The sequence below is a fragment of the Salvelinus fontinalis genome, chromosome 7 (genome assembly GCF_029448725.1).
Source record: "Salvelinus fontinalis isolate EN_2023a chromosome 7, ASM2944872v1, whole genome shotgun sequence".
Classification (NCBI taxonomy): domain Eukaryota; kingdom Metazoa; phylum Chordata; class Actinopteri; order Salmoniformes; family Salmonidae; genus Salvelinus; species Salvelinus fontinalis.
The window spans coordinates 24183164-24209639 of NC_074671.1; the positions used below are offsets into that span (position 1 = coordinate 24183164).

Below are 26476 nucleotides of genomic sequence, written 5' to 3' on the forward strand. Positions count from 1 at the left end.
TGCGCATGCTCAGTATGCGCTGTGTGTGACCACCAGTTCTCCATCCCCTCCGCTGTTCGGCCTGTATATGAGCGGATCACGAGAGAAAGCCGCATACGCTAATGTAGCCGACACAGAGGGTCTCATGGAGCTTGTCAAAGCGGCACTGTTTTATTTGTCTTTTCGTTCACAATGCACTTTAGGATTTCAATAAGATGTATGTGTGTTTTGAGATAGTGACTTTTCTTCTCGCCTTCAACTTCTACGATTTGGTTCTTACTCAGGGTAAGTCTCCGTTTCGCTTTTCTTATTTCGCTAAACATTACATACAGTAATTGATATGCCTGTGTCTCTAAGTCCATTTTTGTGCTCTTGGGGTCTGTACTTGATTCAAAACATGCAAGGTATACAATGATAAAGTTCGCTCAAGTGAGAACAAATCCTTGTAGGCGACCCAAGTTTTCACTGCGCCGAGTTTTAACTTGTTGATTCACTTCTACAGTACGCATCCAGCAGTATGAGACCTGTGAGTAGCCAGCAACCGTTGTAGGCTAGACTGTTTTATGAACAGAACAGACCATACTTTGTGTTTTCTAACGGTACTTTGTATTGAGACGTTTAGGTTATATTTTTCTAGTGTTTTGGAGGGAATACAGTAATGACCTCCCATATAGGTTTCCATTGTGAACATGATATCCGTAATTTCACATTGTGTCACGCTGGTTTCTACCTCTCATTTCTGACACATTGTATCACGCAAATGGGGAGGGTCCTATTACCGGTGATGGAACTGTTACCATCCATAACTTGTTATGTAGACTATTATATTCTGGTCATGACATTACATCATTTAATACGTGTTATATTTGTTTCTCTTCGGTGTCTTAGAATATAGCCTGTTGATTAGGCTATAGTAGATCCTATTAAGGGCACTAGCTAGATATTGTTGATATAAAATCCCAACGTTTTACTTATTAGGTAATAATATGGCTGAACATTTGACACAACATGAATGAAATGTAGGCTAAATCAAATCAAATTGTGTATGTCACATGCTTCGTAAACAACAGGTGTAGACTATCAGTGAAATGCTTAGGCTACTTACTGGCTCTGTCCAACAATGCAGAGAGAAAAAAACATAGAAATATAATAACACGAGGAATAAAACTGCATAGGCTACACAATGACTAACCATAAATTGCCTATAAACACGGGGTACCAGTACCGAGTCCTTTGATAAAGATAAGCTGCTAGTCCTTCACACCGGTCAATTAGCAGATACAGTGTTTAGTCTATTTAGGCAAAACTTTTATTGGTGTTAGACAACTGCCCTTGACTTTGCTTTCTCGTGCTAATGAATTTGGCAAAAGTGATTGTTTGTTGCCATTTGTCACACTTACAATTTGTTAACCAGTTGGCGCACCGTTTCAATATAACAACAATGTTTAAATGCAGCATTGTAGGCGTACCTTTCTTATCAATAGTCAGTTGGCCACATCATTCATTGGTACGGAATTCCTCAATCTTTACGGATGGGGTTAGGGTGGCAGCAGCAGCTATAAATTCGCATCTGCCATATGATGACTTTGATGTTGTGAAAAGTGCTGTTTGTCCACATGCGCTCAGGATGTGGATTAGTTCGCGTAAATATCGCTCTAATCTGTCACACTGTGCATTGAACATGAAAGACGAGGCATCGTTTAGAACTGCAGTTAGGACCCACATTAGCCAGCTGGCATTATGAACTGAAGAGAATATATTAACCTACACATGGGCCGTTTTGTGAAAAGTTCTACAATGGGAGTGATAGCGCAGGCCTCGCGCCTTGGGAACATCTGGGAAACGAATATGGCCCCAATCCTGACCACTGTCGCAAGATAACGGTTTTCCCATTGTCCCACTCCCTCAGTTATTTCGTGTGAAAAATTCCCTAAATGTTTTTCTCCCCACTTAGCTAAAACTACCTCTCCCTTTCCTTTTTAGTTTATTTTCATGTATGGACTATTCAGGCTAGTCATCCCTGTTTTAAGGAGAGGCATCTGCAATCAATTGAACATGTCCTCAAAGTAAGGCTGATTTAGGAACATGAGGCAGAATAGAATGGATGGCAGTCTTTGCATCATCTGAAATGTGTGCCATTTCAAGCATGCATCGTATTTTTGCATCATGTTGTGCCATACTTTTACAGACAACAAATGTAGTTATTGTTTTGTTCTAAGCAAATTCAAATAATAGGCAATAGTATAATAGGTATCATCATTTTTATGCAATGTTTTAAAAATGGGATTGTGTAGCCTACCAAAGCTATTAACTTGGCACGTGGTTATTGCAATAAATGAAATACTGGTATTTATTTTGATCTGACTCCAATAATTGTTCATTTAGGAGAGTAAAGAGCATGTTTGCAAGAACATTGGTTTACATTAATATCAATGTATATTATGTTTCAGATCTGAGACATAACTGAACAGTTTTCAGGTTATTAGATTAGGCTCTGTAAAACATATGTACTTATGTTGACACAACGTTGAAGTTGTTACATTAAGGGCCACCATAAATGTCAAGATTGTCAAGTTATACCTGAATGTGACTGGGGAACACTACATAGTCATGGTTTCATTTCTGTGCCAACATCAAATACCAATATCTGACATAGGATCAGTACAGGCCTCACTTGAAAGTTACACGCTATTAAACTCCATATCCATTTGTATAGCAATAAGGCTGGTTTTGCATCTCATCAACAAAGGCCTATTCTTTTTTATTTTACAAGTAGATTGGATTTTAAAGACCCTCTCACTCTTTATCTAAAAGTGTGGCATTTCTCCCGAGGGAGGTGAGACCTTTGTTCATTTCAATGGGTCCAGAGCAGACTGTCTGTCAGGCAGGCTCCGAGTGTGGCAGCAACAGAACTGGATCTTATGTAATAGAACAAGACGGGTTCCTCATTTGATCACTCGCCAAAAAAAGACTCAAGCTGATTCCATCCCCACTACCTCTCCTTCCCCCCAACACACACACACACACACACACACACACACACACACACACACACACACACACACACACACACACACACACACACACACACACACACACACACACACACACACACACACACACACACACACACACACACACACACACACACACACACACACCTCTTTTCCATCTACCTAGACATATGCAGTTCATTATGTTCGTTCATACTCTTATCTGTCCAACCCCCCTATCCTTCCACCTCAGATGCATGTTCCCCAGTGTGTGTGGAGTCAGTGGTGGGACAGGCCGGCTCTGTGTCCCTTTTGATTTTCCTAATTGAATATGAAAAGAGGGGCGGGACCAACTCCCTCCATGTGGAGGCTGGAGTACAATCAGGGCCTCAACATCTGTTGCTCCACACAGACTGATGGTGTTCAGGTGCTCCTCCAAGGGTTGGAAGACTGTGTAGCGCCCTACGTGAGCTGCACACCTGGAGCGCACATGGGCCTGCTGGTCACACTGGCTATCTTTACGTAACCACAACCACAGACACATGGTTGTAGCACCTCCATGTGATGGTAAAATATTCCGAACTTTAGACACACTATGTATGATTATGTGCTATATGTAGATAATGTGGAGTCAGGCATGCACAGAAATGTTTTATAAGACGTTGTTCCCAAACGATAGGTCAGGAGCACTTACTGTTGGATCTTGGCTGAATTATTTTGGGTTGTGGTGGGCCTTGTGGCTCAACACATTCATTGTGTTTGTTGAAATCCAGAATCTGGGTGGATGACCCAAAAAAGTTGGTCATCAATCATGGTTAAACATTAAGGGGCCACCATCCTATGGCCATGTTTCGACATAAAATACTGAAAAGGCCTATTGTTTACTTTGTGAAGATTGTAATGTGCCAGCAGCAGTGTAATTGATTATTGCTTTATTGCTTGTGTGTTGCTTTGAGGTTCCTAAATGGGAGTGTACTGGGGTTGATGAATTCAAACTGGACCCTGGTGTCGATCAAGCACGCATCCAATTTTAGCTCTGAGGCTACCCATCACCCTGTCTCTCTATTCCCTCTGGTTGTTTTATGAGTCCCTCAATCCTCACAGATGTCATTTTAAACAGCTGGAGGAAGATATTAGTGATGGCAAGAACTTTGTTTTAGATATCTAGCACTTCATCCATCATCATTTATCTCTTTAGAATATTGTGTGAAGATTTTTTTTGAAGATTCTTCAATGGAGCAGATTTTTATAGATGCAAGACACAATTTATGGCCTTTGATGTTTTCACACACCGAGTACATTCTCTTCTTTAGCTGGTTTCTTATGGATCTTGCGTGATGGAGGGACACAGATTTTTGTCAAATAATTTGCCAGCTCAGCATGTGTTAAAAACACACTTTCATGTCTTTATTTGATAGTTGTTTGTCGATTTGCCTGTCTAGTTACTCTGGTAAAGACACTTCAATGAGGGAATCAAAGAAACTAATTTGAGCATTAGTCAGTTGAATAAATACAAGTTATCTATCAACCGTTGATTAAAGAGAGTTTGTTTTCCATGGATGAGGGGTTATAATGACAAAATTAATATTCTCTATTCATTCACTTGTTGATTTGAATAATTACTCAGGAATTTGCTGCTCCTGGTCATATAGTCTATTATACACTACATACACTGAACAGAAATATAAACGCAGCATGTAAAGTGTTGGTCCCATGTTTCATGAGCTGAAATTAAAGATCCTAGACATTTTCCTTGCGCACCAAAACCTTATTTATCACACATTTTGTGCACAAATTAATTTACATCCCTGTTAGTGAGCATTTCCCCTTCGCCAAGATAATCAATCCACCTGACAGGTGTGACAAATCAAGAAGCTGATCAAACAGCATGATCATTACACCGTGTGTTGGGGACAATAAATGGCCACTCCAAAATTTGTCACAACACAATGCCACAGACATCTCAAGTTTTGAGGGAGCGCGCAATCGGCATGCTAACTGCAAGAATGTCCACCAGAGCTGTTGCCAGAGAATTGAATGTTAATTTCTCTACTATAAGCCGCCTCCAATGTCATTTTAGAGTATTTGGCAGTACGTCCAACCGGCCTCACAACCACAGACCATGTGTTTGGCGTCGTGTGGGCGAGCGGTTTGCTGATGTCAACGTTGTGAACAGAGTGCCCCATGGTGACGGTGGGGTTATGGTATTAGCAGGCATAAGCTACGGACAACGAACACAATTGCATTTTATCGATGGCAATTTGTGTGCACATAGATACTGTGGCGAGATCCTGCGGCCCATTGTGAGGCCAAGAGATGCATATCTGCATTCCCAGTCATGTGAAATGCCTAGATTATATTTTCATATGTGCAGACATATATTTTCATATAGTGCATACATATATTTTCATATAGTGCGTGCATATACTAAGCATATCAAACATTAGGAAGACCTTCCTAATATTTCATATACAGATGTGGTCCAATATATTGGCTGCCTTGCACTTTACAATAGAGTGCAATGGAGCAGAACGTGTTTTATTTTAATTTTTTCAAAACGGGTTAATGGCTATTTTTACCCTGGTGGCACCTGCAACTTACCACAAGTAGGATAAATTACACTTGCATAGAATCACTTGCCTCCAACTTAATTCATTAGAATTTTGAATATTTTAGTCCAGGCCATGTTTTGACTTTGAAGTGAAAAATGTAAATTTCAGTTGAGATGTTTTGGGTCCTGTGCATCAAATCAAACAAATACACATGTTAACACCAAAGGTTTTTTCAATGTCAACTTATTTTTGAATAAATAGTGACTCGTACACGGGTGCCATTATATTTGACTGCATCTGTAGTACAAAGGCCTACACATCTTGTTAGTGAATCAGGACACAGAAAGAGTTTTGGTGCGAGGAAACGTCTGTGCCTCTAGTCTCTCCCACATTTCTTCACAACACACTGATCCCTTAATGCCTCCCTGCTTATGTCAGATCGCAATGTATTAATGCACAGGAAGTCACCTTTGACCCAGAGGCATTAAACTTTCCCCTAGAGGGTTCAGGCTGCCAGGGAGGAATGCGGGAGCAGCCCAAACATCAGACAAGAATCCATGACTATTCACCATTGTGTTTGTGTGTGTTTATAGCCCCAATGGTGAGAAGAGGACATCCTAGGCTGAGTTCTGATACACGATAGGAGAGAATAAGAGATTAGAAAGTTCATTTTTGTCTGCTATATTACTGACATTTTCGGCTCTGAAATTGAGAGGTTTGATATTGTTTAAGTTGTTTAGAGAGAAATGACACAGAGCGAAAGACAAAGCAACCTCCACAAGAGCATCCGCACAGGAAGCGGACTGGCAGGAACCGCTTTTTTGGGGGGAGGGCACGCACATTGATATTCCACACTTCATCAGCGGCTATACGCTTTAGCCAGGGCTAGCGCTGCTGCTATTTCCAGCTTTGTTTGTTATAGCATAAATACCCCTCCATTTTATCCCTACTCTCTCCTTTAAAGTCCGCCTTATGTTTTGTGGCGAAATACGGGAAATGGCTTTCGTCGGACCGTAGGACGGCAGTGAGCAGAAAATACAGCCGTCCCGGGCCGGCCCGCATAAACACACACTCTAACGGCAGGTAGCCTAGCGGTTAAGAGCATTGTTCCAGTAACTGAAAGGTCGCTGGTTTGAATCCCCGAGCCGACTATGTGAAAAATCTGCCGATGTGCCATTGAGCAAGGCACTTAACCCTAATTGCTCCTGTAAGTGGCAGAGTGTCTTCTAAATGACTAAAATGTCAAATGTATAACTGTTAAAGCCTGAAGCTGTTTTGTCAAATCTCAGAGCCTGTATTCGCAGCGTCTCAGAGTTGGAGTGCTGATCTAGGATCAGGTCCCTAATGCCTCATTCATCGGTATCTAAAAGGCAAAACTGACCTAGATCAGCACTACTACTCAGAAACACTTTGTGAATACGGGCCCAGATATCCAGTAAGCTAAGCAGAGAAAACAGCTGAATGAAGCAGCTGAACCAACCAAGGCCTCGGCCAGCCCACTAGGTAAAGACAGACACAACACAACACTGGCCTGTCTCTGTCTGCTGCTGGTGCCAAGACTGCAGGATCAAACCGATCTGTGGTGTGGACAGAGGGATTTACTCCAACCACACAGGGCCAGATAGCTACTGAACTCACCCACGCAGTTACTACAGAGGCTTGGGTGAGCACCCGAGCCACAGACATGGAGCACAGAGTTTGGCAAACACTGTTGCAGATGTTGACACCTTAAGACAAGAATGGCAATTAGATTGTTATTGTCATGGAGTTATGGAAGACAGTTTGCTGAACTCTAGCTACAGCCCTGGGCGTGGTTAGTTAATGTAGCTATAGCCAGTCATAATGACTTAAAGATGGCCGTCCCACATTGCGTGTCTGTCAGCGTTTTAGTTGACATATTTTACATTTCAGACAAATATGGTGCAATAGGGTTAAAATTGACTCAGCGGTTTGTAGCTTTCTCAGAGCTGATACTGAGCTATTGTAGTGGCGGTTTCCTTCCTTACCCTCTCCTCCGTCCTCTCTTCTCTTCTCTTCCTACCATGCCTTTGTTATTAGCCGCCAGTCTGTGCATTGTATAGTTGGAAAGTCAGACTGCATCTGCTATGAGTGCTAAGTCCTGTGATCTTTCAGGCCAGTCATACGGTACATGTCCCTTTGTATATGCGTAGCGGGGCAGGAAATGGGATGGGTACGTCTTGGCAGATGTCTCCGTCCCGCTGATGAAAGCGGCGCGTCTGACGTGATTGATTCCCGCTCCCGAGTCGTGAGGAGAAGTAAGGGGCATCACACTGGGAGAAGAAGAGGGTGCATTTGAGGTGGGCAGTGTGTCCCTCATGAATGCGCGTGCACACACTGACAGATGGGATTGTAGGAGAGACTGCACACACTTCTCTCACTGTATGTATCTCTCTCTCTCTCTCTCTCTCTCTCTCTCTCTCTCTCTCTCTCTCTCTCTCTCTCTCTCTCTCTCTCTCTCTCTCTCTCTCTCTCTCTCTCTCTTACACACACACACACACACTGCCTGCATGGCCAGAAAGTATGCTTTCTCTTGAGTGCCGGTGGAAGGGTTCACTCATTCCTCAGGTCTTCACAGCAAACACGACCCCCTAGCCCCACTAAACCAGCCACAACATAGAGTGATGTGTCTGTCACCCATCCACCCCAGATGACCACCCCTTAAAAGCCCTTTCAACAGTCACCACCTCCATTGTGTTTGTGTAACCCCTCGGTGAGGGACCATGTGTGTTCCCTCTGTCCCCCTGACAGTATGGATGGATTACCCACCACACCAGGCCCCATACCGACTCATCCGTTATCTCCTGGAGTTGAAGATAGTTGTGTGTGTTGTGACTTTCCCTCACACTGTGCTCTCCTCTCCCCCATACAGTGCAGTCCATTCTCTCAGAGCTGACTGCATACTTACCCAACAGGCTGTTCTGGCTGACGAAACACTCTGACACTAATACAGGGACTGGAAAGTGTTGGGACACCATGCTCTACTCTACTCTACTATGCTCTGCTTTACTGTCCTGTTCGGTCCTGTCTTGTTCTGTCCTGTTACTGTACCTTATATACCGTGTGTCCTCGTGGTGTCTGTCTGTCAGTCTGTCTCTAGGCCTACTATGCTCATTAGCAGCTCCTGGGGCCTCTGACTCCCAGCTCTGTGTATTGCTGATGAGCTCTCCCCACTCCGCACAGCCAGAGCCTGTCATTGTCTATTAAAGGGCTCGCAGCGGGGCTCGACGTGCCTCACTGGCCAATTCATTCCTCCTCCTCCTCCGACCTCCATATATTGTACAACCTCATCGCACCATGCCACCGTCCACTGCTGGCCTATTCATCTCAATAGAAACATAAAGATAACAATGTCAACAACAAAAAAAGATAAAACACAACAATTCACGAACAGTGCACAACTAGTGCTGTTGCCATGGCTTTTATCAACTGTCTGCCCTTGGCAACGGGTAATTTGTTTGGCCTCTCTTCGGGGCGAGGAGCACATAGAGGGGCAGGCGAACAGCCGTACGGACACAGACGGGTGAGGAGGAGGGCTGGAGGCTGAATGGTCCACTGGCCGCGCCAATTGTGTCATTAAAATGGCAGCTCGTTAAGAGAGGGGAGCACGGACTTGCGGTCACCACAATGCAGGCTGCTGCAGGGCTACTTGGGTTGGGTCGGCTAATGCTCGGCTCTATCTCCCTGGTGAGTGCTCCTAGGCTGCTAGCAGTTGCCGGCTAACGCTAACTCACTTTAATGAAGGATGACTGAGGCTGACGCGTTCCACACATGCCCAGCCCAACCTGCCTCCCTCCTCTCTCCTCCTAAAGAGCTAGCTGGAATCTCCTCCCTTCTTTCTTCTCCACTCTCCCCTGTCCAGAAAGGTTTGCTATGTTAACCCTTTACTCTTCTAGGAATTGGCCTATATGTATAGGGCTAAATTGAAATGTTTCTTACAGAAGACACATTAAATGCATAACCATGGGAGCAATTGAAAGGGAACAGTTCGGAGATTATGGGGAAATGATTCGACCGAAGCTGAGGACACAACAGTTCACTTGACACAAGACTGAAACCAAACATTACACTGTTGATTTTATGTGCATTTTACATTCACTGTACTTTTTGCCAAATTTGCTGATAACAAAATCTCAAAATACTCTGGATACATTCAGTAACATGATAACAGTATTCCTGGGAAATGTGGGGTAGGTTCAACATAAGGCAAATAAAATGACAAGGGTTTGAGTGAGAGGTCTAACTGGAGTCTCCAAGTGGTCACACACATCTCCAAAGTGTGCACAGTTCTTAAGTTATTTAAGGGCACTCATGTGAAAGGTTGTTCTATTACCAACATGACTAGCTAAGTTATAAAATACGATGTTAGGCTTTCACAGGGCAATTCAGAGAAACAGATGGTCATTTTGGTGCGTATAGAAAGGAGTCATGAGTGCATGCGTGTTCCGCAGTGAATTTTCTTCACAATAGACAAACATCGTCTCATTCTGTTCAGAACAACCCAGGGTATGACTCCATGTAATCTTGTAACTGTACATCAAACACTGTGATCATAAATGTTGACACTGTATATGACATGAGTTTTATAATATGGGTGTTTGGCTTGCTTGTATGACATTAAAGCAGTATTTATTATAATCCTCAACGAACGTCTCATCTTTCAAAATACATTGAGTCCTCTTAATTTACAACATTTCCCTTACTCAGGCAACAAAACATTAGCAAAAGTGGCCCAATTAGCGAGAGGGATGTGGGCAACTTCTTGTCACATGCGGTTCTCAAGTTCAGAATATCTGTCAGTCAGAATCCATACAGAGCTGTGACGGAGTGAGTCTGAGCTCTAACGTCATGTATAGGATGTTACTGTACAGCCTCTGCGTTCCAATTTAGGCGCTTATCAGTGCCCAAATCTGCAATTTTCAACCCGTATACGGGTAAGAGTGTATTAATGATACCCCCACCCCCATATCCTCTTGTCTATGGTGTAGTGGCATGTGTCTGGCTATGTGTCAGTTGAGGCAGGAAGAGAGTAACAAAACAGTCACTACCGTGGTGATACTGTACTCCTCCACTGTCTCTCCTTCTCTCTCCTCTACTGGACTGGGGAAGACAGAGAGTCACAGACACACAGAGCCAGGATGCCGAGGCCTGCTCTTCCTCACCACGACACTGCGTCGGTCAGGGCATGAATGGAATCCAGAGGCTGTTGTGGGGCCTTCCTCTGGGTGGAAGCCACGGGGCCACGGGGTTCCACGGCCCCATATTGTAAACTGTCCCTACTCCCTCCTTCCCTCCTTCCCTCTGTCTGGTTCTCATTCCCGTTTGATCAGTTTTGCTGGGGCTGTCAAGTGCCGACCCTTTTAAGTTTTTTGCCTTCATTTCTGCCAGAGTTAAATTTTTCTCTCTGTCTCTCGCTCTGTCGCTGTCTCTGACTCTCTCTCTTCAAATATCCGAACATCAAATGCTGCCTCTTCACGTAACTCACGCAAGAGATGAGAGCCGGGCCAACATGTTCCTTCCCTTCGTTGCAAACAACTTTGCTGTGTGAAGTAGTTTGGGGAGCAGGGCGTGAGGAGTCCAGAGGGGCTGGTCTGTGGGGCGGCTGGTGGGTTGAGTTAGCGTGGGAGGGGGGCATTAAAAGGGTTGGGGTGGGAGTGTGTACTGAGAGAGAGAGGTTGGGGGGGAGGCTTGTAGAGGGGAATTCCTTTCATGTGGCTTGTGGGTGGCATTATTACTATTCCTCTGAAAACAGGGACACAGTAGCAGGGCTAGCTCAAAGTGCTAGCATATGTTACTGGGTTTCAAGAAAAGGAGAGAGAGATGGAGAGAGGTTGAGAGAGAGGGAGATAAAGAGTCAGAGAAAGAGAGGGTGAGTCAGCACCCAGAGACGCCTAGCTCTCTGACTCACTAAAAGGGGCCTTATGGTAGTGAGTGGCTGGAGAGAAGACTGAGAACCCTTTCCAAGGCCCTGCCTACCTCTAATGACAGACCATCTCTGTCCAAGACAACTGCATCGCCAATCCACTTTACTGCACTCACTCACGCTCTGCAGTTCTATATATAGGTCATATGACATGTTCACATGTCTTTTCTGTTAAGAGAAAAGGTGAGTCAGTTCCTGCTACATAGTTAACCAACATGATTCAGGACGGGGCAAGGTTTGTTTGTGGTGTCACTGGTGTTGTTTGCCGCTAAGCTGTTAGCCAAGCTCCCCTCGTATGACCCATGTCTTCCTCTTTGGTGTGTTAGTCAAGCTGCCTGCCTCTCTCTGTTTACTCCCAGGCCTTTATAGCCTCCTAATGAATGTGGTGTCATTAGAAGCCAATGGAAACCATCGTAGCAATATGACAACAGGAAGGCCCTCTCACCTCAGAACAACAACAATGTGACAGGTGAAATTGTAGCGGTGCCGCAGAGAGAACGCTAAGGGGTGTCACACTGATGCACATAGACACACACACGTAAACTCTCTCTTTCACTCACACACACACACACACACACACACACACACACACACACACACACACACACACACACACACACACACACACACACACACACACACACACACACACACACACACACACACACACACACACACACACACACACACACACACACACACACATTAAAGGCTACTACTGGGGGTCAAGCCAGGGGGATCTGTGTCTCATTACAAAGACAACTAGGATGGTTCTGGTTTCCATCAGACCGAACCCAGACCAGGACCCTACCCAGACCAGACCCACTCGGATACATCACAGACGGTCAACGATGCAGCACTTAGACCCTAAAACACTTTCATCTCCACCGCTGCGTTTGTTGTTCCTGCTTTAGCGTGTTGCCGGTACGAGATCGACATTAAGAAGTCAAGAGTAAGAAAAAGAAAACAGAATCAAGTTGATGAAAGGATTGAGCCTGGATCAGACATAAATGGAAGAGGAGGAGAGGAAGACCATGTCTGGGCCGAGATGAAAGAAAAAAAGCTGGAGAGAGAGAATTCTGATAATTATGACATTTCCTCAAGGAGCATAAACAGATTATAATATGTTTCTGTAAGACCCTTTTTTCCCCCTTGTGATTATTATTCGGAAGGCTAGAAGTCTGGCTTGAGCATGTGTGCGAGTCTTCTCTCTCTCTCTCTCTCTCTCGCTCTCTCTCTCGCTCTCTCTCTCGCTCTCTCCACCTCGCTCTCTCTCTCTCTCTCTCTCTCTCTCTCTCTCTCTCTCTCTCTCTCTCTCTCTCTCTCTCTCTCTCTCTCTCTCTCTCTCTCTCTCTCTCTCTCTCTCTCTCTCTCTCTCTCTCTCTCTCTCTCTCTCTCTCTCTCTCTCTCTCTCTCTCTCTCTCTCTATCCCCTCTTCTCTTTCTCTCTGGGTTCCATTAAGCCCGATGTTCTGTCTGCTATATGTCCTCAGGTCATGGAATTGAGGTTATTCACTTTCATTTAAGACCACAAACGTCTCTTCTGACAGTTTTCTTCCATTTACCAGAAGAAAGAGTTCATTGACCTATCATATACACTTCGTTTTTTGTTGTTGTATGGAACTGAATATTGTGTATGTTTCCAGTCTTGAGCATCTTAAGATGTCCTGACAAAAATGATGCGGTAAAATTCATTGTATCGTGCTTCATTGTTAGGCCATTGATGTGTTTGCGTTGGTTACATTGGGGCAGAAGGTCTTGGTTAAGCAGAGACCAAAGCTTTCTCAAGAAGACACTCTTGTTGCTCTGAAAGTGTAGATAATAAGAGCCTACTCCAGATCTGTTTAGTCTGCAGACATTGTTGACCAGACGCACAAAGGATGAAATAGGTGTATTGAGACAAATACATAAGCTCAGCTGTAATACCATTATCAATCTATCGCTCCAGCCCCAAAGCAGAACTGTGTTTTTAAGCCACTGTGAATCCGTTATATTTATGGATGGATTTCAAGGTGCCGCCCGCCTGGAAAGTCTCCCCGGGTTTGCCAGGGCTTAAGACAAAACAAGCTGGGGAGTGAGTGAGTGCTACTGTATCAGAGTAAAGACTTTCTCTGCAAAGACTAACTCCTCCGTGTCTGTCTGTTTCTCCTCCACAGATTCGTCCTGCTGCCACCATGCTGCGGAACTCACACCATGTAGGGAAGCATGCGATCAGGTAAGGGAGGCCACAGACTGAACACACACACACAGTTTAAAGTAGAGCACAAGAGTGAAAGAACTTTAGCCCCAGCACAATGGTCTCCGTATTATTTGTAGCTCATAAATAATGACTATTTGATGAAGAGCACTGAAATGTCTTTTTTTCTCTGTCCTTTGAAGTGTAGCGATGAGCGCTAGAATAACAATTCTGCCTGTCTCCCATTTGAGTGAGGAGCAGGTGAGGGGTCTATCTTCTTTTGTTCCTCTTATACCCTCTCTAGCTCTCTCTCTCGCTCTCGCGCTCTTCAGATGTAAGATCTTAACTTGATCACTCTATTGTTTCTGAGAATGTTCCTGCACGGCAGGAAATGCAAACTTTAGAAAACTTTGAAGAACTCAAATACACTACAAGTTTGCATTTCCTCTTTGAAATGTTAGACTTGATTTGCCCGAACAAAAAAGGTATCAATCCCTACCAAAATGTCCATGAATTATAATCCACATAATAATTCACATTTCCTGTTGCTGCAGGATTATTTTCCTGCTGTAGCAAACTGGCTCAAATTAAGATCCTACATCTGTATCTCTGCATCTTATTCTTATTTATTGTAGTGAAGGAATCTGCCAAAGCAGTGCACAATTTCATGGATCCTTGCCTTCTGTGTCTCACTAAGACATGAAAGAGACATCTGAAAGGCTTTTTATTTTTTATGGGACCAAAAAGGGCAGACCCCTAGCCCATTTCAGTAGGCTATTACTGGTGGCGTACCACCAGCACCACTCTCCCCCTCCCCTTTACAGAGAGAGAGAGACTCATTGATGCTGTAGTGTTGAACCACGCTCAGCAAGGTCGCCCTGTCCCCAGCACTGCACCTGCCACTGAGGGGGGAGATCCAAATTATAGAGAGGGGAGAGAAAATAAGAGAGTGACAGACAGAGAAAGAAAGAAGGGGAGAGGGCAGAGATATAATGTCCGTCTTGTTCGCGTCCTTGCAAGCTGCTGTGTCTCTGCGGAGAAAGTGTTTTTTTTCAGGGGTGTGCCACAGGGCTCCGTGTAAACAGTGTTCCATTTCTTCTTAAGGGATGACTACCTCTTTGATGAGGGGAGGCCTTCAGTTTCTGAAAGGACAAGGTCATTCCTCTTTGGATGTTTCAATCTGGCACCCCACATTTATTTATCTTTCAAAGTTGGAGAGAGAAAGAGAGAGATGTTTTATATACTGAACAAAAATATAATATAAATATAAATGCAACAATTTGAAAGGATTTACTGGGTTACAGTTCATATAAGGAAATCAGTCAATTGAAATGAATTCATTAGGCTCTAATCTATGGATTTCACATGACTGGGAATACAGATATGTATTTTTTTCATGTGTTTGATGCCATTTCATTTGCGCCATTTCAGCCATTATTATGAGCCAGTCTCCCCTCAGCAGCCTCCTGTGCTCCAGTCACAATGTTGACATCAGCAAACCACTCACTTACACGACGCCACTTGGTCTGCGGTTGTGAGGCCGGTTGGACACTGACAAATTCTCTAAAACGATGTTGGAGGCGGCTTATGGTAGAGAAATGAACATTATATTTTCTGTCAACAGCTCTGGTGGACATTCCTGCAGTCACCATGCCAATTGTACGCTTCCTCAAAACATGAGACATCTGTGGCATTGTGTTGTGTGACAAAACTGCACAATTTAGTGTGGCATTTTATTATCCCCAGCACAAGGTGCACCTGTGTAATGATCATGCTGTTTAATCAGCTTCTTGATATGCTACACCTGTCAGGTGGATGGATTATCTTGGCAATGGAAAAATGCTCACTAACAGGGATGTAAACACATTTGTGCCCAACATTTCTGGTATCTTTAATTTCAGCTCATGAAACATGGCAACAACACTTTACATGTTGCGTTTATATTTTTGGTCCGTGTAAAAAGGTGCTATCTACGTAGAACCTAAAAGGGTTCTTCGCCTGTCTCCATAGGAGAACCCCTTGAATAACCCTTTTTGGTTCCAGGTAGAACCCCTTTGAGTTCCATTTAGAACCCTGTCCACAGAGGGTCCTAAATGGAACCCAAAATAGTTCTACCTGGAACCAAAAAGGGTTCTACATTGAACCAAAAAGGCTTCTCCTATGGGGACAGAAGAATAACTTGTTTGGAACCCTGTACGTTGTACGTTTCCATGGCCCAAGTTAACCACGCCTTTGTAGTGTTCTGCAGATGTATTTTATTAACGGCCGAGAACTCACCGCTCGGCAGCTGCTTTCGGAGGTACAGATCTTGGGAATGTTCCAGCTGTAAGAAGATTACCGTCCGTCAGTCCCCAGCGTATACCTCGATTTATTTCACCTCACAAATAAAGAATGTGTTATTAGTTTCGGGTGATTTATTTCATGTGCACTTGATGTTCTGGATAGAATGTCGAGTAATGAGGATAAATGGTGAGAATGCATGAACAGAAAGCAGAACAAGCCAACTTTATCACCCTGGTTAGAATGAAACAATAGCAGACACACGGTGGTGTAGATGTCAGTATCACATACGAGTCAAATAGGAAGATGCAGTTCAACAGTTGGGGGCTGAACTCCGCTTTAGTGCAGAAATACTCTACTACTACTGCACTCTTTACAACATATTTTTCAGATATTACACAATAACTTCTCACGCTGAATCCAACAGTGGTCTTTTTTGTGTGAAGTAAAACAACGAAGGAGTGAAGGAGACCAACCAAAAACAACATCAACTCCCATCATGTGTTTAGTCTTTTAGATTGCTCTGACTAAGTGGCTATGAATCTTCCAAAGCTAATTTCATGACTGTGCACTAAGCCAGAGAGTGTTGGCAGGCGCAGGATTCTCCCAGAACGTGTGAGAGTCAACCAACAGCTCCTCACCCTGCGTTGATAACGCCACAGTTGGCTGCTGTCATTGGCCCTGCCATGTTTGTTTTATGTCGCAGGGTCACGCGACCTAGAGAGCCACGCCTGAGTGTGAATAAAGTTAAGATGAACTCTTCTGTCATTTGGGGATGATTTATACTTTTCTCAGGCAAACGTTAGTCTTGTTAATTGAGTGATAAGTGTAAGCATACCAAATGGCTGTTGTTGTTACGATACTGTTGTTACATGAGCATTTCATTCTACAAAACTTGTTTACATAGATTAGAGTTTTCAGATTAAATGTATTTTAAAAAAGAAACTTTTTTTAGGGGGGGTAGATCAGATTTAATATTGCAGATAGATTGTAGCTTCCATAAATGTAATTGTCTGCATCATTTCCAATTGCCCATATATTTTTGTTAAATATATATGTATATATATATTCCTCTATTATTTTCCCCTAACGTACCACCCCTCCCCTAATTGTAGTAAACTAATGGACAACAATACTTAGGCGTCTACTTCCAGCTTATACATACTATATACATTTTACGGACATGGTATATTTTACAATAGTTATCTTTTGTTTGTTTTTAGTCCCATCCTTCAGCTACCTTCAACTCCTCCCATCTATCTCTGAAGACCATCCAGTTTTGATTTCTAGTTGCCATATATTTTTCAACTGTGCTGTGATCTTTCACAAAAGTTCTGAACCTCTCTATTCTCATTGTCACATTGTCAATTAAAGATAAATATTTTTGCTAAGAGTATTATTATATTATTGATCGATTGACAATTCATTTTTTAATTACCCAGCAGTGCTATCTGCAGGGTTAGCTCCAGGTAAATGTTGCAATTCTTCATCCATTCCTGAACCTGCGTCCAAAAATAAGCTACACATGGACAGTACCAAAACAAATGATCTAATGATTGTGTCTCTTCGCAGCAAAATCTGCAGAGCTATCCCCCATACTGTATATATAACCTTTTATTGGTTGCAAGAATTTTGTATAATTTAAATTGAAAAACTCTACGTTATGTATCCAGCGTTGTTTTGTGTATCAGTTCATAAATGTGCCATGGAATCGTAAATCATTGAAAATCTCTTCCCAACTATTTAGCTATCTATATTGCAAACGTATGGACATTGTTCTTGGTGAAAACATGTTTTGAATTCATTATAACACACTGGTTTCTGTTTCCAGCTCGCCACCATAAAAAGCGAATCTCGTTTGAAGCACCTACTACAGCGATTACCAAGCTACTGCCCTGAGTCTATGGTAAGTGCCGATTTCTGGTCTACAAATAGTCTTCGGTCAAATGTGTCTATAATAAAGTTGGCTATGAAATCTTTCATTATGACAGAGGAAATGTATCTGTGGCCATGGTAAAGCTTATACGCATTAATCACAAGTCTATTGCACCGGGTTTGGCTACAAGTATAAAATAAGTATCAAAAAGCAGGGCTTGAAACCAAGCTTAACACTCCTCATCCACCAACGTAATTACAAACCCTAATGTTTTTGATCTGCTCGAAACAGCCAATTAGGAACCAGTCTGTCATTAGCTAGAGGTAAATGCTTTATTTTATTTGCACACATGTCTTGCACTTATTTGCTAAAATGGATTAGATGTTTGGATTTTGGAAACGATTTCACCAGCATATTAGCACTGAAGTTCCGAGGTTCCTTTCACTCTAAGACCCTGCAAAACATCTCAAAACCGTTCTTAGGGATTCTTGGCCCTGTGAGGTGTAATAGTAGATGTACTAAAATTCGCCCTCTGTCGTCCTTCATGATCTGAAACTTTCTTGGGTTTCCCTTCATCACAAATCATGTTTATACTTCATGTAAATATATAATGTCTCTCCGTCGGCCTCGCAAATTATAGTGATGCCTCTTGACAAGCGGCTCCACTCTTCGCGAGCCAACTGACCCGAGTGAGTGTTTACAATGATGTACGGAGCTGAACCTCAGACAATGTCCAGTTTTTAAAGTTGATCATCTTGTTTAGGGCTAGAGAGAGAGTGTGCTCTCTGAGCCACTCACTGCTCCTTCTCCATGCGTTGTGTTCTCTACCCAGAGGAGCCTGGGATGTTTGTGTTTATTACTGTGTGTTATTAATCCCACAGTATGTTACCACAAAGCTCTCATGAGTGTATGTGTCTCTGTTGTTTTTTCCACTGCATTCATATATGTTTTAATTAAAAATAAAATGCTCTCTATAAAATTCAATAGCCTGTTGTTTCACCAGAGCCAAGAGTTCTCTGAGGTCATTTTTTCGAGGGCTGAAAAGAATGTTGGGGACAGGATGTCTAGAAATGCACAGACATCCTTACTTTTACAACCCCTGACAGAGGTCTTCCGTGTGGTTCATTCATGCTCACTTACGTTCAACACAAGGCCCCTTCCTTTTTCATTTGTCCCAACTCCAGAGAAACCACCGTACGTCAAAACAACCTGTCGTTCTGTTATGAACTGGGCATTTTCATGGCGTTTTCTTCTCTTGTTCTCTTGCTTGTTTTGGCATTGGTCCTCTGTTTATAATGCTATGACCTTCTTTCTGTATTTCACAGAATGAGCTTTGGATTTGCATCAACTCCACACTACCTGGTAAGATCTGCAGGCAGCGTTTCAAAGGGATACGTTGCTGTTACAGACAAATCTACCTGTCAGAACATAACATAATGCCTCCCAGATGCAAAAACATTGTTGATCCTTACCTACAGACACACACACACACACACACACACACACACACACACACACACACACACACACACACACACACACACACACACACACACACACACACACACACACACACACACACACACACACACACACACACACACCCTTGCACCACGCGCACACACACACACACTCACAGTGTTGCTTAGCTCAACACTGTGTACCCATTGAGCCCACACTAAAAGTCCATATAAGTCCACAGTTTAAAGCCAGACTCAGTAAGTCTCATTTACGTAGTTTGTGTTCATGAAATATCAAACTATCAGGGCGACAGTTTTACTTGTTTGTAAACAAACCTAGGCAAGACGTCATAACGTGCTCTACCTAAGATTTCTCAAGAGGCCGCTGGGCCAGCTGCCCTTTGATCAGTATCAGACAGCTGGTGTTCTCATTTGCTTGTAGCCTACAACTGGCACTTTAGGTTACTCTACCGTGTTATAAAAATGAGTCAGCTATGAACGTTATAGCAGTATAATGTTATTCTAATTAACACAGACAATGATATACTGCGCCGCAACGGTAGGCTGTATTGCGTCGCCGTTATCTGCTTGATCTCTTGCTTTTGCAGTGCAAACACCTTCAGAAACTATAGGGTTATTATCAAATAAATCGACCAAGAGGAAAACAATCAACCCGCTAGCAACTCCCGAAAAGTTTGCGAGTAAGTGCATTAACGTTTACTTGGCTGTAGGCTAATCACCCACCAGTAGGCTATGCACATTACAAGCAATGCGGGTGTGGATGTATCTATTATCTAGCCAGCTAAATTAGCTAGCTTGCTAATTAGCTTCACTGACCAGTAGACAGAGCTGGCTTTTGTGATTTTTATTGGTACTGTCCACGGTGTCCAGCATACTGGTCATGCTGAGGAGTCTAAAATATGGTCCAACTAGCTCATGCATATGAGATGTTGTACCCACTGTGACTATTAAAACCTTCCCTAACCAGAAACCATGGATGGATGGCGGCATTCGTGCTAAACTGAAAGCACGATCCACTGCATTGAACCATGGAAAGAGGTCTGGGAATATGTCTGAATATAAACAGTGTAGCTATTCCCTCCGCAAGACAATCAAACAAGCGAAATGCCAGTACAGGGACAAGGTGGAGTCGCAATTCAACGGCTCAGACATGAGACTTATGTGGCAGGGTCTACAGGAAATCACGGACTACAAAAATAAATCCAGCTACATCACGGACACCGACGTCACGCTTCCAGACAAACTAAACACCTTCTTTGCCCGCTTTGAGGATAATACAGGGCCACATCACAGCCAGCTAACAAGGACCCCCCCCTTCCGTGGCTGACGTGAGTAAAACATTTAAACGTGTCAACCCTCGCAAGGCTGCTGGCCCAGACAAATGCGCAGACCAGCTGGCTGGTGTGTTTACGGACATATTCAATCGCTCTCTATCCCAGTCTGTTGTCCCCACATGCTTCAAGATAGCTACCATTATTCCTGTACCCAAGAAGGCAAAGATAACTGAATTAAATGACTACCGCCCCGTAGCACTCATTTCTGTCATCATGAAATGCTTTGAGAGACTAGTCAAGGATCATATCACCCCCAACTTACCGGCCACCCTAGACCCACTTCAGTTTGCATACTGCCCCAACAGGTCCACAGACGACGTCATCGCCACCACACTGCCCTATCCCATCTGGACAAAAGGAATACCTATTTAAAAATGCTGTTCATTGACTGCAGCTCAGCATTCAACACCATAGTACCCTCCAAGCTCATCATCAAGCTGGAGTGCCCTGGGTCTCAATTCCACCCTGTGCAATTGGGTCCTAGACTGGCCGCCCCCAGGTGGGGAAGGTAGGAGACAACATCTCCACTTCACTGACCCTCAACACTGGGGCCCCACAAAGGTGCGTGCTCAGCCCCCTCCTGTACTCCCAGTTGACCCACGACTGCGTGGTCATGCATGCTTCCAACTCAATCATCAAGATTGTAGACAACACAACAGTAGTGGGCTTGATTACCAACAACGATGAGACAGCCTACAGGGAGGAGGTGAGTGCCTTCGGAGTGTGGTGTTAAGAAAATAACCTCACACTCAACGTCAACAAAACAAAGGAGATGATTGTGGACTTCAGGAAACAGCAGAGGGAGCACCCCCCTATCCACATTGAAGGAACAGCAGTGGAGAAGGTGGAAAGTTTTAACTTCCTCAGCGTACACACAGACAAACTGAATGGTCCACTCACACAGACAGTGGTGAAGAAAGCGCAACAGCGCCTCCTCAACCTCAGGAGGCTGAAGAAATTTGTCTTGTCACCCAAAACCCTGACACACTTTTACAGATGCAAGATCGAGAGCATCCTGTCGGGCTTTATCACAGCCTGGTACGGCAACTGCACCGCCCTCAACCGCAAGGCTCAAACTGTTACCCGACAATGGCCCATGCAGGACAGGTTCTAGCTCCCTCATATTAAAATCTGGATGTTGAAGACAGTTCCAGTTCCACTCTTCCCCTATAATCAGGGACCCATTTTGACCTGGGACAACAGGTGGGTGCAATTAATTATCAGGTAGAACAGAAAACCAGCAGTAGTCCGGCTGGTGCGTTCTGCCAAACGCATCACCAGGGCCAAACTACCTGCCCTCCAGGACACCTACAGCACCCGATGTCACAGGAAGGCCAAAAAGATCATCAAGGACATCAACCACCCGAGCCACTGCCTGTTCACTCTGCTACCATCCAGAAGGCGAGGTCAGTACAGGTGCATCAAAGCTGGGACAGAGAGACTGAAAAACAGCTTCTATCTCAAGGCCATCAGACTGCTAAACAGCCATCACTAACTCAGAGAGTCTGCTGCCTACATTGAGACCCAATAATTGGCCACTTTAATAAATGGATTACTAGTCACTTTATACAATGCATTTTAAATAATGCCACTTTAATAATGACACTTTACATTACTCATATCACATGTATATACTGTATTTTATACCATCTATTGCACCTTGCCTATGCCGCTCGGCCATCGCTCATCAATATACTTACATGTACATATTCTCAATCACCCCTTTAGATTTGTGTGTATTAGATAGTTGTTGTGGAATTGTTAGATTACTTAGTTAGTTATTACTGCACTGTCAAAACTAGAAGCACAAGCATTTCGCTACACTCGCATTAACATCTGCTAACCATGTGTATGTGACAAAATTTGATTTGAACTAGCTAGTGGTAAACTAAGAAAATATTCCCAATCCATTGCTGAATGAAAATTGCCCACAATTACACTTTCATTCAGAAGCTCAAGCTAGCAACATTGAATAAACTTTGTAACGACAGACCCGCCGGTGTTTTCAAATCTGCGATCCTGCACATCATCAGCTGTTGCACAGACAGACGGACTGACAGCCAGGAGCCAACATTACCTTTACGACACGCGTTTCTCAGCTAAATTACACTTTTATTCTGTATCATTTAATACTGAGAGCGATATACAGTAGATAGGCCAATTTGTATGTATTGTTGATGTGTTGCTGTAGTCGTGGATGGATCAGAGTAACAGATAGAATATTCTATATGCATTATAATTACCTGGAGAAATCTGACCAGCAATTTGTAAACAAAACTGATGTACTTATAATTTATAAAAACTTAATTTTAATCACTTTGAGGTGACAGAAATGGCCAAATAAGCTTTCATCTACCATTTCAAGATATATTAAAACTGGAAAAAATATATATTTTATTTGGGTCATACTGAGTCTGGCTTTAATATGCTGCCCATTAAAAAATATGAATATTTTGCAAACCCCCACTAGAGGATGAAATTAACCCATGCTTTTATTGTGATAATGAAACACCCAGAAAGATTTGTGGGTAATGGTGGCCATTTTTGTTTGTCTACAGGAGCGTCCAGGAAGTCCGATGGTTGGGTTGGCCTTGGCTGCTGTGAGCTGGCCATCTCGGCAGAGTGCCGCAGGGAGTGCAAGCAGGTGAGAGAGGAAGTTAGTTTGGCCAGTTATGGCCTCATCCATATGGTCTCACCTAATTCCTCATTCTCGGACCCTATAGGCATCATCCAAGAATGACATCACAAAAATATGCAAAAAAGACACAGAAGTAAGTAACACAAGGTCATGTATTGTGTAAAATAATGTGCTTTGTTTAAATTGAGCAAATGCTTTTGACTCTGAGAGACTGTATGTGTTCTCTGCTGCTTTTCCCTGGCCTTTTCCCTGGCTTTTACAAGATAAAGGCAGTGTTAAGTCTTTACGGTCCATCTCAGTATCGTGCTCATCCCCACCCCTCTTTATGAGGTCATTTCCTGTCTGTGTAGCACTCTATCTTAGCTCTGATTGGAGCCACTCTCGTCAAAGGGAGAGAGGAGTGAGCTCATCCAGTCCTGCTGAAAAGATTTAGCTTAGCTATTAGCGTAGGCTAGCGATGTGCTAGCAGAGGTCTCCTTTCATCTGGCTCACCTCCTCGTTCCAAACAAACAAACAAACAAAGCGGCGGGCTTAATGTTTGGTTTGGACCACAACCACAACCAAACTCCCCCCACCAGCTTTAATTAGGCACTGGCCCCTTTCATCTTGCCCTTTCATGAATCCTTGTGAGGGGAGCCAAAGCACGCAGCAGCACTGGCCTTTATGTTCCTCTATGGTGTTGTTGGAAAGAAGCCAGTTAGTTTTCAGATTAAGTTTTAACAGTACTTAGGACAGGACTGTTTTTATGTTGTTTTTTTTTCAATCTTTTTTTAAGCCTTATTTTACCAGGTAAGTTGACTGAAAACACATTCTCATTTACAGCAACGACCTGGGGAATAGTTACAGGGGAGAGGAGGGGCGATGAATGAGCCAATTGGAAGCAGGTGATTAAGTGACCATGGTATGAGGGCCAGATTGGGAATTTAGCCAGGACACGGCTAACACCCCTAGTCTTACAATAAGTTCCATGGTATCTTTACTGACCACAGAGACTCAGGTTCAAAAGACGGCACCCTACACAGCGCAATGTCCCCAATCACTGCCCTGGATACCCATTTGATGAGAGATAGAAAGAAAGTGGGGGGAGAGAGAGAGAGAGAGAGAGAGAGAGAGAGAGAGAGAGAGAGAGAGAGAGAGAGAGAAAAAGAGGGGGAGACCGAGAGAGAGAGGGGGAGGGAGAGAGAGAGAAAGGGGAGAGGGAGAGAGAGAGAGAGAGAGAAAGAAAGAAAGAAAGAAAGAAAGAAAGAGGGGGAGACCAAGGGGGGAGAGAAAGAAAGAGGGAGAGAGAGAAAGAGGGAGAGAGAGAGCGAGTGGGGAGAGAGAAAGAAAGAGAGAGAGAGGAGGGGAGAGAGAGAGAACTGACATAATTATTTTTTTTCAATTATACTTCTGATCACAAAATTATTTTTCTTCTCATTTCCAGAAACCACTCTACAGCTGTATCATCAAAAATGAGAGTAAGTTTCCCAAATCTCCATGACAAGCTGCTAGCCCAAGTCCACCAATCTGAGCGCGATTTTCCAGTGTGATTAAACATGAGTCAGCTCAGGGCCCTTTGACCTCTGTGAGTAGGAAAAGAGTCACCACTCTGCTTGACAAGCCATGTTTACGTGCCTGAAAGGCAAGGTCTTGACCTTTGGTCCGCAGAAATGATTTCATCTGTCACGGAGTCAGCCAGCCGATGAAGCCCTTATTTGTATTCGGAGCTGCGAAACTGCCTTGCAGACAAGCCCACCACAGATGTGACAGACATGCCTTTGGGCGATTATGAGGATGTGAGGTCTTGGACTTCCCTGAAGTCTAGCAACTAAGGATCACCCCCAATGTTCACCATGCATATTTAATCAGACTATTCTCTAGGAAATCCTGGAAGTCTACTCTATTCTACTCTTAATTCAGCAAAGAAGAATTCCTGATGCTTGAATGTCAATCATGTTTGCGATGTGTGTCATATATTTTATGAAGCTAAAGGCTATTTAAAAACAAAATAGACTAAATATAATTTATAATAATAATAATAATTAACTATTTTCTACTCGATTCTGTTTACAATTCCATTGAAGTGAATGACTGATGGAAAGCAAGTTGTAACTGTGTTGTCTGTCTATGCTGCCTCAGTGGGCTCGGTATGCTGCAGCTATGCAGGGAGACACACCAACTGCAGAGAGTACTGCCAGGCTATCTTCCGGACAGACTCTTCCCCAACCGTCTCTCAAATCAAAGCTGTCAAGGAATACTGCCAGAGCATCAGCCCCGAGCTCATTGGCTGTGTGGGCAACTACACCAAGTCTTACCCTATTAGGAGCCCCATAGACAGTAAGTATATCTAATACTGACCTATCAGGAGCGTCGTAGATACTGAGTATCTCTAATACTGACCTATCAGGAGCTTTGCAGATACTGAGTATATCTAATACTGACGTATCAGGAGCTTTCGTAGATCCTGCGTATCTCTAATACTAACCTATCAGGAGCTTTGTAGATACTGAGTATATCTGTGCTTTTTAGCCTAGTGGTTAGAGCGTTGGGCCAGTAACCAAAAGGTTGCTGGATCAACTCCCCGAGCTAACAAGGTAAAAATCTTTCGTTCTGCTCCTGAACAAGGCAGTTAACCCATTGTTCCCCGGTAAGCCGTCTTTGTAAATAAGAATTTGTTCTTCTGACTTGCCTAGTTAAATAAAGGTTCCATTTAAAAACAAAAAATCATAATAATAATCTGATACTAACCTATCAGCAACCCCATAGAAAATGAGTAGTCTTATACCCAAATAATTGCCCAAGAAAATGCCCCTCGGGAGTAAAGAAAAACATATTTAATTGAATTGAAATACTAATCTATACTAATCTATCAATACTAATCTAATCTATCAGGAACCCATTTAATATAGCCAGTGTGTATCTTATGTCTGTGTTGCCTTCCTCCCATCACTGCCTATCACTAAGTTTGTTGGTCCATCCAGGCCTGTACTGCTGCGACCGGGCCGATGAGCCCCACTGCCAGGTGGCATGCCGGCGCATCCTTCGCTCCATGACCACGGAGCATGAGATCATGGAGGGCCTGATCAATGAGTGCGGCAGCCAGCCACTGCCCCAGGACCCGCTGTGGCAGTGCTTCCTGGGCAGCGCCCACCCCCCCACCAAGAGCGAGACGGAGACCTCCCCCACCGCCAAGATCGACGGCGCCAAGCTGCACTGCTGCTCCAAAGCCAATACCTCATTGTGCCGGT

The 26476-nt window shown here is 43.7% G+C and overlaps 1 protein-coding gene across 1 annotated transcript in view; it reads left to right on the top strand.

The window, feature by feature from the left end:
* The first annotated feature begins 41 nt into the window (after positions 1 to 41).
* The window catches only part of LOC129859258 (reversion-inducing cysteine-rich protein with Kazal motifs-like), a 54986-nt gene continuing 28551 nt past the window's right edge, over positions 42 to 26476 (top strand). Inside the window, exons 1-9 of the mRNA XM_055928796.1 lie at positions 42 to 264; positions 13621 to 13679; positions 17752 to 17826; positions 19122 to 19158; positions 23170 to 23255; positions 23335 to 23382; positions 24673 to 24706; positions 25368 to 25565; positions 26210 to 26474. Coding sequence (XP_055784771.1) covers positions 195 to 264; positions 13621 to 13679; positions 17752 to 17826; positions 19122 to 19158; positions 23170 to 23255; positions 23335 to 23382; positions 24673 to 24706; positions 25368 to 25565; positions 26210 to 26474 — 872 coding nt within the window. The 5' untranslated portion in view covers positions 42 to 194. The remainder of the gene's footprint in view (positions 265 to 13620; positions 13680 to 17751; positions 17827 to 19121; positions 19159 to 23169; positions 23256 to 23334; positions 23383 to 24672; positions 24707 to 25367; positions 25566 to 26209; positions 26475 to 26476) is intronic.